Source organism: Podarcis liolepis (assembly GCF_965112155.1).
Source record: "Podarcis liolepis genome assembly, chromosome: 6".
NCBI classification, from domain to species: domain Eukaryota; kingdom Metazoa; phylum Chordata; class Lepidosauria; order Squamata; family Lacertidae; genus Podarcis; species Podarcis liolepis.
In genome coordinates, this window is record NC_139559.1 from 65,963,764 (window position 1) to 65,981,803 (window position 18,040).

The window sequence follows — 18,040 nt, forward strand, 5'->3', positions numbered from 1 at the left end:
GAACAACTGATTGCTTCAAAATTGGGAAAGGAGTACGGCAAGGCTGTATATTGTCTCCCTGCTTATTTAACTTATATGCAGAATTCATCATGTGAAAGGCTGGGCTGGATGAATCCCAAGTCGGAATTAAGATTGCCAGAAGAAATGTCAACAACCTCAGATATGCAGATGACACAACCTTGATGGCAGAAAGTGAGGAGGAATTAAAGAACCTTTTAATGAGGGTGAAAGAGGAGAGCGCAAAATATGGTCTGAAGCTCAACATCAAAAAAACTAAGATCATGGCCACTGGTTCCATCACCTCCTGGCAAATAGAAGGGGAAGAAATGGAGGCAGTGAGAGATTTTACTTTCTTGGGCTCCATGATCACTGCAGATGGTGACAGCAGTCACGAAATTAAAAGACTCCTGCTCCTTGGGAGAAAGGCGATGGCAAACCTAGACAGCATCTTCAAAAACAGAGACATCACCTTGCCAACAAAGGTCCGTATAGTTAAAGCCATGGTTTTCCCAGTAGTGATGTATGGAAGTGAAAGCTGGACCATAAAGAAGGCTGATCGCCAAATAATTGATGCTTTTGAATTATGATGCTGGAGGAGACTCTTGAGAGTCCCATGGACTGCAAGAAGATCAAACGCATCCATTCTTAAGGAAATTAGCCCTGAGTGCTCACTGGAAGGACAGATCCTGAAGCTGAGGCTCCAGTACTTTGGCCACCTCATGAGAAGAGAAGACTCCCTGGAAAAGACCCTGATGTTGGGAAAGATTGAGGGCACAAGGAGAAGGGGACGGCAGAGGACGAGATGGTTGGACAGTGTTCTCGAAGCTACAAACATGAGTCTGACCAAACTGCGGGAGACAGTGGAAGCCAGAAGTGCCTGGCGTGCTCTGGTCCATGGGGTCACGAAGAGTCGGACATGACTAAATGACTAAACAACATACCGCTTAGTTGACAAAGTGGCTTCTAAGTGGTTTACAAGTATAAAACACTTTTTATGTTGTAGAACTGAATACAAGAATAACCTCACTAATTTTATTTTAGGATATTCTTGAGAAAAGAAGTATTTTATTCCTAAATATTCTGGGCATTTTGAAGTGTTTGGTAGTTTACTTTTTCCTTATTCTTGTGATAAATGCCAGAGCCCTGAGCCTGAAGTTGGCTTGTTTGTTCCTTTAAAAGGTAGCTGTACATAAAAAAATCCAGGTTTCTACACGCTTCATGTATTGTGTTAATATTAAACACAATTGGAGTGTGTCTGTCTTTGTACTTTTGCAACGTCTCATTTCTTTCCAACTATAGCGCTTGTCATGGTTTTAATTTTTCCCCCCTCCAAGTGGATCTCTTTCATGTTTTCTATTTACTCTCCTTGGCAGAGTCATTGAGCACAGGAAATACACTATATCTTCAAAATGCCAAAACGGCTTTCTTCATAGTACTGCAGTAATAGGTAACTGGATGATTTTAGGAAAAGATCTTTGCTCCGTGCTTTGCCTATTCATGTGTGGGGTTTTGATTTTATGTGAAATGAAAGGCGTAAACTCCAGGTCTGAAAACTAATAGAATTTCAGCATTTACCTGCTGATCCATAGCCTTTAGGTTAGATTGTGTGTCAGCCAGCAGTCAGCTTGTAGAACGAAGAATACTTTAACACAAAAATGAAAAGATTTCTGTTAGATGCACACCACCTGCCAGATACCGAGAATGATCCTTGTGGATTATTATTAGAAATATTTTCCACTCTACCTGATTGCTGAAAAAGTCGTGGGAAGGATACCTATTCAGATAATGCTGGCTTGTGAACCACAAGAAAGAGAATTGCTATCCTATTTTTCAGCCTAAAGTTATGCTGCTTCTTGACAAATCTTTAAAAAGTTATTGAAAAGCAAAGTCCTCCTCAGCATCATGTGGTCTCACATATTGTGCTTACGCACATAGCTGATATTGTTTTTGTTTGTCCTATAGTATATAGACTTAAGTTCATAATATACATGTTAACTATCTGTTGTGATACATTTGGAAGAGACCTTCCTATAAAGAAACATACAGTACATCACACTATAAACTTATTCATCTGAACATATGTCTGTTAAGAGTTAATTGGCATCAGTGTTTGCTGGCAGAACTCTATCCTAGATCTAGTCCCAGAAATGGAGATCCAGAGAAAGTCCACCTGCACTGGATGCAACAGTGTTTGCAGCACAATTTCTTGGCATCTTAAGGTAGCGGTCTGTAGGATGTGCTTCCAGCTCTTGAAGGGCCAAATTACAGGTTATGGCAGCTTTTCCACGAGTCTGGAGAAGGGTCATATCTCAGTGGTTAGAACCTCTGCTTTGCATGCAGTAGGTCTCAAATTCAAACCCTGGCATTTCCAAATAGGACTGGAGAGCCATAAGGATGTAAGAAGAACTTACTAGGTCGGGTCAGTGGCCCATCTGGGCCAGCATTCTGTTCTCACAGTGGCCAACCAGATGCTATAAGAAGCCTGCAAATAGAAATCTCCCTTCCTGCTAGTTCCAGGAATTGGTATTCAGAAGCATACTGCCAGCTATGGTAGACAGTGTTGAGCTAGATAGATCCCTATGTTCAATCCCAATCACACAGGAAGAAGGGGTGTGGTCCATTTCCATTTTTAAGAGGAAAAGGGGCATGCCAGTGAGGAGTGAAGATGCTTTCCTCCCATTCATGGTTCAGTTCAGTGTTGGTTAAGTGAATATACACAGCACACCTAAATGCACACCAAAGATACACGCCTAAATGGCACTATGTTGCAGAGATGTGGTTTAGTCTTCCTCCCAGTTGCTTTTCTCTTTAGCCAAGATTTTATGACAAACATGTCATAAAACCTTGTGGGGAAACACTTAGGGAGAGGAGCAGCACAGAGATGTCAAGGGAGAATGCCCCTATTTCTTTTAAAAGAAGGATGGGGAACCTGTAGCTCTCAAGATGTTGTGGGACTCCCAACTTCCATCAGCCCCAGCCAGCATGGCCAATCGTCAGAAATGATGGGACTTGTAGTCCAGCAGCATCTGAAAGGCTACAGGTTGCTCACACAGCAAAATCTCCTGGTTTCCACATGGTTGGGGGAAGATTAATATTTAAAAGCATGGATCTACTGCAGTCACTTCTAGCTTGGTTCCACTATGGTTAAACACATAGGGTGGAAGCAGTAACACAGATCCATATAAACAAAAACAGTCTGTAGATTTAAACTAGCAGATTTAAACTCAAATGCCTGCCAGGATTTGCTCCAAGGCTTACTATTCAGGCACTCTAAAGAAATTTACACTTCTAAGCCTTAAAGTGACTTCACCTCCATCTCTTACCCCTTGCAACCTGCCATGTGCCCTCAAAATCTACTTCAGAAGTTTGGGGTGCCCCCCCAAAGCTGATTTTTGGGGGTACACAGGGAACTGCAGGGTAGAGGAGAGGGAGGTGAAGTCCCATTTTACAAGTGGACAATGTTGGAATCCACCCAAAGGTGGTCTCTCCCCGCCCCCACCGCCCCGAAATAAATTTAAAGCCTTATTCTTCATGTTCTCAACAGGAATCTCGGAAATGTCTGAGTTCTGATCTGGGGCTTCCATTTATTGTTTCGTTTAACTGTATGCTTAGGACATAAAATGAAGCGTTATTTCTGCAAAGTGAAATCAATAAATAATTTATCAGTTGTCCCAGTTTGTATAGTAAATTGTAATTATTGCAATCCCTTGGTTGGCACAAGCTTATCAGACAAACAGGTTTCAAAAGCCACAGAAATGCTTCCTAAACATCAATGCAGTTACGTAATGTCAATTGTTATGCTCTTGCCACTCTCCTGTGTGACCAAATTGTTAATAGTTAATCTGGTGTCTCCATTAGTGGTTACCTTTGCTTCCTAGCAACAATAGTGGATAAAAAGTTGAGGCAACAGTTGCTACTTTTGAATTCAACACACTTGGCTGTAGTTAATATGTTTCAGGGTTTCACCAAGACCATTTTTCTTTATAGGAAAAGTAAAGAAAATTATCCCTTTAAAAGCACAGTTATTTATTTATTTATTTAAAATTCAGTTTTGTATTTGGGAGGGGGTCAGTACAGTTCAACATAATAACTGTAAACTTTCAAAAATTGTTTTTCATGTTCAGCAGTTTTAGAACATGCCTACTGCAGTTTAACACTAAATAATTTGCAGGGCACAATTTAAACTGAAGTTGTCAGAAGGAATTTCCTTTACAGACAAGATCATTTAGACTGTAGTTGTATGTACACTCACCTCTGAGTAAGTCCCCTTGAACTCAATAGAACTTACTTCATTGTAGATACAGTGGTGCCCCGCAAGACGAATGCCTCGCAAGACGGAAAACTCGCTAGACGAAAGAGTTTTCCGTTTTGGAGGTGCTTCACAAAACGAATCTCCTATGGGCTTGCTTCGCAAGATGAAAATGTATTGCGAGTTCCTGCGGGGTTTTTTCCCTTCCCCCCTTTTTTCTAAGCCGCTAAGCCGCTAAAAGCCGCTAATAGCGCTAATAGCGCTAATCCGCTAATCCGTCAATGGGCTTGCTTTGCAAGACGAAAAAACCGCTAGACAAAGAGACTCACAGAACGGATTCTTTTCGTCTTGCGAGGCACCACTGTATTTATAGGATTGCACTGTTAATGTACTAGTTATTGGCTTGGATCCTAAGTTTCCTTCCATGGATGAAATGAATGGGACAAGACCCACCTCCCCACTAGAGCAGTGTTTCCCAAACTTTTTTGGGCAACGGCACACCTGTTTACTGAAAAAAAATCTCGCGGCACACCACCATTAAAGCCCCGCCCCGTGACGTCAGCGCGCAGCGTCACGCCGGGAGGGACGCACGAAAGTGAAAGTTTTTTCCCTCCCCCCTCAGTCCCTCGCTCGGAATTCAGCTCGTTTGGGGCATCGCTCCGGCTGCTCCCTCTCCCGCCGCGCAGGAGCGATGCCTCTCTCTGGCTCTCCCTCCGCGCAGGCTGAGGGAGGGAGGGAGGGGCGCGTGTGACCCGTCTCTGCTGGGAGACCAAACCCAGCGAGGCAGAGTCGCGCAGAGGCGCCCAGGCAGCGCTGCCGGCTGCGAGGAGGAGCGCCAGGCAGCAGCAGGAGGCGCGGCCTCTCCTCGCCGCCGCCGCCCCGCCTCTCGCCGCCCGACTCGCCCGCCTCCCTCCAGGCATCTCGCGGCACACCAGCCGATGTCTCACGGCACACTCGTGTGCCGCGGAACACCGGTTGGGAAACACTGCACTAGAGAGATACTTGGGATTAGAGATACTTTGGGGTGGAATGAATGCTATATGTCTGGCGTCTACAAATGGAGTGAGGTGTTTCCTCCATATCTGAATGGAGGAACAGCTTAGGATCCAAGACAGTACGTTTATTGCTTTTCATTATTAAAAAGGAACTGTTCAGATAATAGAAAAGGGGATCACAGAATGTACACAGGCATCTACACCTGTAACTGATTTCTAGCTACTATATATTTAGTCCAGGGCTAAGGCGTTTAGGCTCTCCAATTGTTTAGACTCCCAACTCTCATCAACCTCAGTTAGGGTTGCCATACGTTGAGAATTTCCCAGACATATCCAGAAGACTATGGTCAGCAGCATTGTCCAGATGGAAATTGTCAGCATGTCCGGTAAAATGTGGACATATAGTAGTCCATCTCAGCAGTTTCTGCCGATTTCCATTTTTGTGATTTTGCCAAAAAAGCTCAACAACTTTGACAAAACCTTTATGTGTGGATTTTCACTGTTTGAAATATGGTAACCCTGCTTCAGTCACCATGGCCAATGATCAGGGATGATCGGAACTGGATTCCAGCAACATCTAAGGGGCCATCATTTCCTCACAATTTAATTTAATATTAATTTTATCCATAATGAATTATTTAACCTTCACACAAATCAATTCCTAAGTTGGCTTACTGTCAGTAAAATAATAAATACACAATAAAATGCAAAATATGTAGCATCAGATAACAAAAGCGTAGCTTTAAAAAAAATGAGACAGCAAGAAACATACTCAAAACATGAAATACTTTGCAAATTCGCCTAGTGTCCTCCGCAGGGTTCCTTTGGCCAACTATAACTTTTTTTGTCTGTGAAATTTAATATGCTGAAGAGAGAAAGAGTATTTTCCCCCCATTATTTCATTAACGGACACTGGTACATTATTAAGTTCTAATGCCTTTCGATCATTTGAAATATTGAGCTAGTTAAACAAATTCATTGATGGATTCAGCAAGATAATTGGCTTTGTCTGACAGGACTCATGAAAGATGGCCTGACAGATAATTCTAGGCTGAACTGTTGTGAATGGTGGGGAAATAAATGACTTTCTGGGCAATTCTCAGCTCACAGTCAGCCAGGTGGCTGCTTAGTAAGCCAGGTAGCTGTGTTGTGTGTGTGACATCACAGGCTCATGGCATCACAGGCCTACCGTGGCACCGAGCCATCCCCCAATGTTGGGCCGAAGCCAGCACCTTTGCTTACAATCAAGTGGCATATTGTTTTTCTTGAACTAAATAAATAAAAACAACCAGCCAGAAGCCAGTATTATTTTCCAGGACAGATTAAAAATAATGAGTGTCTACAACAGACAGAATATAAATTATGAATCAGTCTTCAGAAAGCTGAGGTAAATGGCAGTGTTATTCCCAAGCACCAAACAAAAGGAAAAACAAAAGGAAAAAATAAAGGTGAAGATTTCAAAGATTGTAGGGGAAAGTTGCAATGTATCAGTTTTATTGTAATTTTACCCTTGGCATGGTAAGATTATTCACCACGTTGGTATCTTTGTAAGTGAATGGCAGCTTCAGTTTATTTTAATAAACTAATAATAATGAATAATAAATATTTGGAAACTTGGTGCAAACAGGAAGAAACCAACAGGATCCCCCTGCAATCGTCTTTCTTTCTTTCTTTCTTTCTTTCTTTCTTTCTTTCTTTCTTTCTTTCTTTCTTTCTTTGGAGAATTTGGAGAAAGTTATAGGACCAGAAAAGATGCATGGTCACGTCTATGCTAATTGCATCAGTGGCTCCTCTGAAGAGAGTGACTGATGGTTTGCATTAACATTCCCGATTCCTGAATTAAGATGCTACCCCCATGCATGTTCTATTTCTGCCTCTTTCATATCAGAGTCATCTATCCTGATTTCACCTCACTCTTGTCAAACTTTAATTGATAATTCAGGATTCTTTGTATTTTATTTATTTTTAAAAAGCTTTATGATTCTCTGTATTAAGGAATGCATAGAGAAAGCAGTCTTCTTGAACTGGATTCAAACATGGTCATGTCTGCAGGTTTATAATATAGAGATTATGTAGAACTTGTCGTGTTAAGGAACATTGCAACTGTCCTTTCAGGGTAGTATTGTTTCCACTGTAAAAGAAAGTGCAACGGTGTTTTGTTTTGTTTTTAACTTAGTGTCTCTCAAAATTAATGATTAATATTGGCGCATCAAGGGATGCAGGTGGCTCTGTGGTCTAAACCTCTTGGGCTTGCCGATCAGAAGGTCGGTGGTTCGAATCCCCACAACGGGGTGAGCTCCCATTGCTCTGTCCCAGCTCCTGCCAACCTAGCAGTTCGAAAGCACGCCAAAAAGTGCAAGTAGATAAATAGGTACTGCTCTGGCAGGAAGGTAAACAGTATTTCCGTGCACTGCTCTGGTTTGCCAGAAGCGGCTTAGGCATGCTGGCCACATGACGCAGAAGCTGTTTGCGGACAAACGTCGGGTCCCCCGGCCAATAAAGCAAGATGAGCGCGGCAACCCCAGAGTCGGCCGTAACTGGACTTAACGGTCAGGGATCCCTTTACCTTTACGTATGATTAAAATATTATTATGTCTCAATGAAAACTGTTCTATAAACATATATTTAATACATTTTGGTAGCTGTTTTGTTTTTTGTTTTTGTTTTAGCTGAGAAGTGCATCACAAAATTCAGAGAGGTTCAGCATCTGACTCAATACATTTCCATCTATATATTAGTCTGGGAGGTGCAAATTAAATTGGTTAACTTAAAAGTACTGTCCATTCCTAGTACTGAATATCCATATATTTCAGCTGTTTCCTATTCTCCATACCAATCATACCCTGTCGTATAAAGATGTGATGAGAACCTTTAGAAATTTGTCTTCTTCCTGTTCCTTTCCTCACTTATTTAATTAAAGTACTTGGGGGGGGGATTAATGAATACAATCCCTGGCTTTCACCCATGAGAATATGAACCCTTTCAATGACTGCTAGCCTTGACACAGTTAAGAGCTAATCAGGATGTTTCTTTTGTGTTCACCTACCATAGATTTCGCTAAAATATGCAGCTAGCAGCAGTACAGTGAATGTCCTTCTAATTTTGAAGAGTGAAGTAGGTGAGCAGACCTGCCTAATTAATTCTCTCAAGGGATTCTGGATGAACCTGAGGTCTCTTTATTTTAATTCTCAGCTATGCACAAAAAGCATGAATTGACTAGAATATATTTGGAGAAAGTGTTGCATTTACTCTGCTCATTTATGTGATCCTTTCACATTTGAATGCAGTTTTGTACTGAAGCTCTTTTATGTAAGGTACAAAAATTGCTTGAAGAGCACACATGGCTTTTCATGGACACACACAAAATAATCAAACTATTACTAAGTCAGTGTATGGTAGGGGCTTCCTTTTCTTATATCTTCAGGACAGTTCACACAACCGGTTTTCCCCAGTTGTTTGAAAGAAAGTGACAGGGGTGCCAACTTGAATAAAATATTGGGGGGATAAGCTCCGCCGCACATAATTGATCGCATGACACGGCACGCGCACGCGTGCGCACACACACACACAAATTGAATGACAATGCCCACCAACTTAGGCAAGGCCTGGACACTGCAAATATTTAATTGGGGAGAGGGACAAAGTGACTTTGACCCCTAAGAGTTGGCTCCTATGATAACTGGTGAGTTTGAAACTCTTCACCTCATCCTGCCAACAGATTGCTTGCAGATCAAAAGCCCCTAATAATACAAGTTGTTCTGTATTTCAGTTCTTCCATAAAATGCCCCAGTCAGCTTAGTTTGAGGAAAAAACACAACCAAACTGACTAGGGAAATGTCCAGAGGTCCAAGAGGTATTGCCATGGAGTATTTTTGATAGGTGTATAACAGGACCTTTGCCACACTGTTAACTCCTAGAGTCCCAAATTCACTTCATCATTAATCTCTAAGGCTACAATGCCAACCCTTGTTTACACTGGGGGGATTTGAATTGAGCAAAAAAGCCAAATCATGGCTTACGTAATTCTGGGGCAAAAGAAAAGCAGCCCCAATTTATGTTTTGTGGTCCTTGTACACTTGCATGCAAACTGGGCCACCATATTAACCTGAAATAAGGAGCACCTTCAGGTGCCAAGCTCCAGATTGTAATCAATGTGATAAGATGTTTCATGACTTGGGGAACATAAGTATAGTCTTGATCTCCCAGATGTAGTTTCCTCCATAGCATGTCTTGCCAGGATTCCTGGAAAAAAATATTTTTGTTGCCTTTGATCCCTACTTTCTTGGGTATCATGATCTGCCCAGTCCATCTTGATGTACCCATTTTCAGTCCCTATCAAAGTTATAGTTAAGATGTATTTATTTATTCAGCCTTCCTTTCCTCATTTTGTGCTTCTGAAGCCATGCTGCTGTGTCTGAACTTGGTAAACAAAATTGTTTTCTTCACTCTGAGTGCAGCGTACTCCTTTTAAGGAATCCTGCTGCACTTGGATGAAATAACTGTGTCCTCTTGTCACTTGAGTTAATGAGTGAGCAGGGATGCATCAAAGTCAAGTCAAGAAATCAGAAATGAGAACACTGTGCAACCGTACAAAGCAGAAGCCAATTCTTTTCCTTGGATTTGTGTTCCCCTCACCCCACACTCTCTATAGCTCTGGGAAAAGGAAAGCGGTATTGTATTCAGTACATAAGTAGAACGAAGGAAAGTGACTGCACAGAATGAATAGCAGACTCTATATATGCAAAAATGCAATGGAATATTGATATAGTTAAATATGTTCTGGTATATATGATGTTCTGCTTAGTTGCTGTGGGTTTAATGTACTTCTTCAAAGCTCATGCAGAAGCTATTTGGTTTCTCAGAGATACCAGTGATTTATTTTTGGAATTTCTGTTAATGTGCCTGCTTAATAGTACCGAGAAGTGTATGGGGAAATATAAAGGGTGGAGAAGCATTGAATCCTGAATCGAAGAATTATCACTTGTGACTGTTAGAAATTGAAGTTAGGTGAAGTAGATTTACCTGTTATGAATGCTTTCTCAGCTTCAATAATTAATTAACACTGGATGTGTTCCTTCCGTGATCCGCAGTTAAGGTGTTAACTTTCTTAACCTGTATATAACCAAAGTTACAAAGAGGATCAGTGTTTCTTTTATAAAATGGAGTCAATTTGATAAAAACGGGGGTCTATTTTCATGGATACTTTTGCCCCTGGCTTGAAAGAGCACCCCCATCTTAGGAGACATGAAGGGGTGATACACAGAAATCTGATAGGCTATGCAGCTATGTGGCACTGTTATGTTCTAATCAACACTATGGTGCTGACCAGCAAAGGGGAAAAACATAGTGGCTATAAGAACCATCAGCAAAAATGGGTAAAGCACAGGTGGAGATTTTTCCTCACACCCTCCCCAGAGGTATTTCATGTTCCCCAAGCACAACTGTAGCCTGAGAACATTTGGCACAACCTTAAATATTTTATACACATGCCTCTTGACTTCAGTATGGAAATTAAGCACACCCCAGCCCAGTAACCCCACAGCAGAACAGCTGGTAAACAAGCACAAGACCAGGTTTGGGGAACCTTTGACTTCCAGATGTTGAACTACAGCTCCCATAATCTCAGGCCACTGGCCACCGTGCTTGCTAGGGCTGGTGGAAACTGGAGGGCCAAATGTTTATTTGATTTATTATATTTCTATGCCTTTTTTCATTCCAAGTGGCTTACAAACAGTAAATAACAATAACATGATAGAACTTAATAAAGCATCACAAATGCAGCATAAATCACATAGAATAATTAACAGATCATCAGTGAAACAATTATAGTCTATAAAACACTTTTAACAAAGCAACAGCTAAAAAATAATAAGGTAAACATCACAAGTAAAGCACAAGTCATATTATATGATTAAACAAATCAATGCAGCATTTATAATCTATAAAAGAATAGCAGCAACATTAACAAAATAGCAACCAGAAGATAAACCAAGCACTGTTAAATTCATACACACACTCTCCACAAGCCTATGACTCATAATCTTTCACTCCATTCTGCTTATTAAAATACGCACAGAATGCCTATGGCTCCCTTCTGAAGGTTCCTAGGGGTGGAGGTGGCGCAGCCCAGGTGGAAAAAGCCATTACCCATGTCAAACAGAGTCTCTCTCCCCTCACGGTTCTTTCTTTGGAAACAGCTCCCTTAGGAAGGTTTCTAGGGCTGCAGGGTGGGGCAAGGTAGGTGGGGAAAGCCATTACCTGCTGGCCAACACAGAGTCTATCACCCCTCGCAACCGTTCCCCATCCCTGCACTAGACATACCAATTTTTATCTTCTTCTTGTTGTTCTTAACTTACCATTCTAAAAGCAGATCTCAGATAGGGAAGTATGTGATTTATAATAAAGTATCCTTTCAAAGTTCTGACAATAGCACATCTCTCACTCTTATGGAGTTTTTAAAATGGGATCACGGCCATGTTAACGGCTTTGCAGAAAGGGATCATGGCTCTGTTAAAGCAACTGAATATTTGAAACAGTCCTCAGAATCAAGCCACAAACACTGCAACTTTAGAACCACTTAGTGTGCTGTATGCTATTGACTTTAGCATCTGACTTTGAACTTTAGAGTCTAAAGCATGTCACCTGAACGTACCAGCCAAAGATGCCTATGTAGGACTGTTCACAATATATGTTCCCACGATGTGATTATATTGATCCTTTTGCTTTGTGGGAGGTGCTTATTCCTTTTACTAACAGAAAGGCTTTAGAGCCAACAAATTTCACTCATTCAACTATTTGTGGAGCTCTAAATCTCTAGAGAATAGGGGGGGAAACACTTTTGACAAATTAGACGCCATTTTCTTTTGTTGTGGTGCTAGACTTTCTTCAATAAATATAGAGTTTCATTTATTTAAGAACAGGATATCTGCTCTCACATTCTGAGCTTATTGTTACTGGTGAAATGCTAGCATATATTGTGACAGCTCTGCCTATAGGATTTTTGGCAAGTTAATCTTGACAAATCCATATTATCTTCATTGTTGCAGTTTACTCTTCCTGTCATGTTTGGTTCCCCCCCCCCACACACATTTTAACTGTATTTTACCCAGTGTATCTGGACAGAAGAAAAATGGGCCAAGCCAGCACAGTGCCATAAATTGTTGGCAAAGACCATATCTTAATTTCCACACAGCTATATTAAGGAAATGGGAGACCCAGAGACTTTTCAGACGTGACTTAGAAAGCCTGGAGTAGTCATTCATCACTGAGAAGAGAAACACCTTCAGATGCTCCCACTAAGCAAGTTAGGCAGCCTCCTGAGTATATTGCAAACAGAGACCATTTTAAACAGAATCCATTTGTTGTTGTAGAGGAGAAGCCAGGGGAAAGTAGTGCTGTATATGGTGTATTTCCTCACTGCTTACCAAGCAGGGCTCAAATATGTTCAAACCCTGAAAGTCCTGTGTCAGAATCTAAAACGGCACTGACCTCAATCTGATGGAGTAACTGAATCCATGTGCATTGGATTTTTTGAAAGCCTCAGGCATGCTGATGATGCTCATCTTGTCAAGAGAATTCAGTCCCTTCATATAGAAGGGATCTGTGGGGCCGTGGCTCTGGTCCCACTCCTGGGATGATGTGGACATCTGAGGAGTGCAAACATTGGCCTGTAGGCCTGGGTTCTGGAATCAGGAAAACCAACCTGCCTAGCTGCCTACATGCCCATATTTCCTCACCTCAGACAACCATGTGAATGCATAGGCAGTGTGAATGGGACCGGGAAGACCTGTGCATTCTATACTCTTGGTGCTTCAAGGTATTGTGCCCTGTTCCTCAAACCCTGCCTCCAGCAGAGTTCTGGGGCCTCCTATTGCCTCTTGCAGTCATGTGGTAGTAAAGAGTTGCCCTCCTGCACTGCTAAGGGTTCTAAGGGGGAATCCTCAAAAGAAAAACCAGCATCCTCCGAAAAATTACTGGGCTACAACACATATTATTCCTGACCATGGCCATTCTGGCTGGGATTGATGGAAGTTGGAGTCCAACACTGTTTAAAGATCTACAAGTTCCCTGTCCCTGGTTTCATCTTACTGTATTAAGATTTGATTGGTCTATAATATTTGTATAACCATCTGTTTAAATTCTGTTGATCTGTCTTTAAATTGTTCTTGAATTACCATGAAATGTTGCTATGTTTTATTATGCAATGTTCTTTTTCTAATGGTATGAGCCTCTTTAAATCCAGCAAAGAGTTTGCCATGTGTGATGAATGCACTCCATAATATAGAAACATGTGCCTTTGTTATATGGTATGTGGATTTTGCATGATTTATCAATCAGACATGTCTTTCTTGTAGGAAATCATCTTCTGCAAAGCATCCTTTATTATTTCTGCTTGGAACAGAAACTATCGCTTCTTGATTCCACAATATGTTTTTGCAGGATATTGTCAACAATATGACCTTTTGGGGAAGTTTAAAATTGTTTTCGCACTTCCAGCGCTGCCTTCGTTAGCTTGACAGAAATATGTTTACAGTATAAAAATTCACTCTAAGGTGTTACAAATCACCCATTGTTGTTGTTGTTTCATTGTATTCCTTCATTAGCTGCGTATCTCCAGGAGGGAGGAAATGTAGAAAGTGGAATTTTGCTTTAAACAATGGAATCTGTATTCTGTCATGCTTTCCATCTCCCAAGGAAGGTATCTGAGAACTTACTTGTCTGTTTTTATTTAACTTGCCAGTGAAGTGTATTGATGAGAAGAAACAAGGTCCAATGGTGTTAAAACAAGACATGAAATATTGATTAATTCATTTTTAAAATTCCTTTTTGCTCCCAAGTATAGCCGTTTTAAGATGCAACTGTCAATATAGTACTTTCTAATAAACCTTCGCTATCAGAAAAATCCTCTTTCTTCATAGTACTTTGGTAAATGACTATTATCCTTCTAAATTGGGAGCTTTAAAAAGCTCAAGGTAGCATCTTTTTACTGCTAAGAGAGGAAGCTGGTTAGAGAGAGCACAGATAAATGCTGTTGTGTCTGACAGGAACTGCTCCTCATGCTCTCTCCAGAATTTGGTTGAGAACTGTGAGTAGTTAGCAGTAAGTATTCTAGGTGGCTGGAGGCAATGCTTTTCATAGTGGCTGGAGAAACTCAACAGACAGATAAAGAGAAGGGTTAAAAGAATGACAGTTGCAAGAGGCAAGAAACTGCTCTGCTTCAGTGTGGCTTTATTAGTGCATTGGAGTGAAGGACAGTTACAGACTCATCTCTAGCAGGTTTTCTTGGAACGAAATCCCACAGTGTTAAATAGGACTTCATAGTGAGTGTAGCATTTTAGCCTGAATAAATCTCAAAGTGCAGAGAATGAAGAAACAGCAGTGGTTTCATTAAGGAGGAAAGAAAGAGCTTGACACTTAGGGTGTGTGTAGAGTTTGAATGGATCTTGAGTCCTGAGCTGAAGCAAGGTGCCTCAAAGAGATTTGGGTCTTATCAGCAGCGAAGTAGGATCTGTAAAAGGAAATACAAATCGAAGCATGGGTCCTAAAAGAGCTTCATGGCACCTCAACAGTCCAGACTAAAAAAAATAAATGCTGCAGTTAAGCATCTTCTAAAATTCAAAGTACTGTACTTTTCTATGTATTAGACAAGGTTTTTTTACCCTAAAACAAGGTCTAAAAACTTATACATGGGTAGTGGGTAAGTGTGACGGATGATCGGTTGCAGCCATGAGCTGCAGGTTGTCATTGGTGTGTGATTGGTAGCTGCAGCAAATGCTGCTTTGTATTGGCTGATGTGCGTTAAATGGGTGTGTGATTGGTTGCTGCATCAATTGCTGTTGTTGATTTTCTTCCACTGAATTAATTTGGCTTGTGATCTCCGCTGTCTGCGATTGGGCAGACACGTTTTGCAGATGCGAGTGATTGTTAGCGAGCGATGTTGAAGGTTGGGTTAGTGATTTACTTTATTTCCCCCAAAAAATACCCCAACAACCTTTGTCGTTCCCCCCACTCCACCCCCCAAAAAGCTCAACTACTCTTGGCAACCCTCCCCAAAAAGCAACTCTGGGCCATTTTCTTAATTTGGAGTCCCCAAAAATAGGGGGCCTTATACAAGGGGGCGTGTTATACACAGAAAAGTACGGTAATATCCCCAAGCTTGTCATTTAAGGAATGACACCCAGATGGGATGATAGGGGGAGGGAGATAGAGCACTGGAATCAGGAGAGGGCAGATGGGGTGCTCCAATCCCAACTTCCAGGTCCAGTTTGTAATTGGAATGGGTTTCAGTTCTCCTGCCCAAAAACAACCCTAAATATTTATAGACACTTGATAGGTACCCAGACCATAACTCCTGAAGCTATTTGCCTGAATTTGGCAAGTTTTATCCAATATGGAGGGCTTGTAAAAAGAGCGGGGAAAGATGTAGTCCCTTTTTTAAGAGACAATGAAGCACCTTTGCACAATGTTCCGACAACCTCCCATGGTCATAATATGAATTCAGGCATTCATCCATGCTGTTAATGATCAGGTACCTGGATCAGGGTGCAGAAGTATTTTGGCAACATCCCATGTGGAGCTATAATAGCTCTCCTCATGTGATTCAAAATTAGAAAAAAGCCCAAAGTGGGGGGGGGTCTGCTGGCTCCATCCCTGCTGTCACGTCCCCACCAATCCCAAAACCAGTGTGTTGTGAAGGGAACATCTGTAGACAGGAACTGGCTGTATATACATCGGCTCTCTTCAGGATTTAGAACCCTGTACATCTCTTGTTCAAGTTAGAGAGAGAGAGAGAGAGAGAAGAAGCAACCATTTCATAGTAAGAAAAAGTGAAAGACCCAGTGAAAGGTCTTGGGAAACAGATGTAGATATGATCTCTTGCATGGAAAACCACAATGAACATCATGTTACAGTTTGAATAGGTTTGGAATGGGGAGTCAAAAAAAGATCAAGCTAAGATTCCAGTATAACTAGAGAAGATATGATGCTCTGGATTTTAGTCATCCCATGAATGACTTAGGTTTGTAGCAGCAAACCTAAGTTGTAACCATGTTTACATGTGACAGTAAGCTGAGACAACCTTGCTACTCTAGATGACTATGTTGATAGGAATATGTGCTTCTAATCACATAAGTCTCCTGCACACATTACATTTTAGGTAGGGCTGATTACCTAAACACACAGCATGTGAATCATTCTTGAGCAGCCTTCCCCAACTTGGTGCCCTCCAGATGTTGGACTACAACTTCCTTCATCCCTGGTGTGGGTCTTTGGGGAGTTGTAGTGCAAGGCCTTTGGAGCACCAGATTGATGAAGACTAATCTTGGAGGGGGAAGCAGTTCTTGAGAAAGCAGGAGTTCAGCTATGCTGATAGTTATGTAGCAGAATGAGTGAAGTGGGAACTGTGAATTTATGTTAATTGTGGGGAAAGGGCTTCATCAGGGTCAAAGATGGCTACTTCCCAGAAGTTCCAAGTTCAAATATGTGTCATTTTAACGTTACATGAAAGCATCTAAGCGTAAAGGTCACACTCTGGTGCTACACATATGTTTCTTAAAGTTGTAAATAATTTTTCTACATTATCCTACATAAATATCCAGATTTCAGAAATGCATATAGTCAAATCTTAGGTATGCTTTTTTGCAAAAATAAGTCCAACTATGCAGAATGGAACTTGCTCTCAGGTGAGTGTACATAAAATCACAGCTTCAGTGTATAGCATTTCTTTTGCAGGCTAACCCAGAGAATCCAAGCCTGCTGGAGTGGGAGGACAACGATAAATAACTCAAAATAATTACATATTTTTGTCAGTTTGTCAAGTTGCTGAATGTCTTTTGTGCCAGATAATGGATGATATGTCTTTGAGAAAGTGTTAGCAATTCCTCAATGTGGTCTGCTGTGTGTTGTGTCTTTTACAGAATCCAGTCAGGATCCTATCTCAGTACTGGTTGGTTTACCTTAATTCTGGCTATGGATGCTTGCTACAGAATACATGTCTATGGGATGATAAATGACACCTACTGCAAGTAAGATCACAGGAAATTATTTTCATGCATCTACAATTCTGATGCCTTGTCAAAATTTCACAATTCATTTTAATGCCATAAATCCAAGAAATTGATTAGGCAGGCATCCCCCCACAGCGGTCTGTATTGATGTGGCACTTTATTGTCAGTGTATTTAGTCCCCATATGGCATGTGGTATTGATTAAATAAAAGCATTTACAAAAGTTTAATGTCAAATGTCATGAAGAAGTTTTACAATGAAAGACTTTCTGCCAAATCAGAATGAAGCCAGGGACACGGGGACACATTTCTGTTAGCTTCTTACAGCTCCTGTGCAGTGAGAGTGTACAGTATAAGAAGCAAAAATCTATCCTCCCTTGGAATTGAGTAAACTACTGCAAATAATTTGAAGTGATTCGCCCTGATACAGGTCAGGAGATCCACCTGCACAAGCAGCTGCTGGATCAGAAACTGCAGGCATGAATTAGATGTGCATTAAAATGCACATTGAAATGTACAAGTGCACAGCAGAGGGTGTTCCTGTCTGCGTTGCATTACTTTCAGCTGCATTTGATAAACATTCTCACACAGCTAGTTATCAATAAGTAAATACCTTTTTATGTGCAAATTATAATTAAAATTAATTATAAATATAATAGAAAAAATTGGAGTGATTATGGATTCCTTAATAATACAGATAATAGGTTGTAATAATAATAATAATAATAATAGAATAGTTAGACACACTAGCCAGGCACACTAACTATTCTTACTATATAGGATGCAGGCCTGG

At 41.1% G+C, this 18,040-nt stretch overlaps 2 protein-coding genes across 6 annotated transcripts in view; both read left to right on the top strand.

Annotated features, from left to right (window-relative positions):
- The window catches only part of ST6GALNAC3 (ST6 N-acetylgalactosaminide alpha-2,6-sialyltransferase 3), a 283,631-nt gene that overhangs the window by 254,807 nt on the left and 10,784 nt on the right, over positions 1-18,040 (top strand). For 4 of the 5 annotated variants that reach the window (XM_083510592.1, XM_083510589.1, XM_083510590.1 and 1 more), the window contains one exon: positions 17,160-17,267. The exons of the other annotated variant lie outside the window; for it this stretch is intronic. In XM_083510592.1, the coding sequence (XP_083366718.1) occupies positions 17,160-17,267 (108 nt within the window). The remainder of the gene's footprint in view (positions 1-17,159; positions 17,268-18,040) is intronic. 5 annotated transcript variants of the gene reach the window in all.
- The window catches only part of ST6GALNAC5 (ST6 N-acetylgalactosaminide alpha-2,6-sialyltransferase 5), a 404,743-nt gene that overhangs the window by 233,090 nt on the left and 153,613 nt on the right, over positions 1-18,040 (top strand). The gene's annotated exons all lie outside the window — the stretch shown is intronic.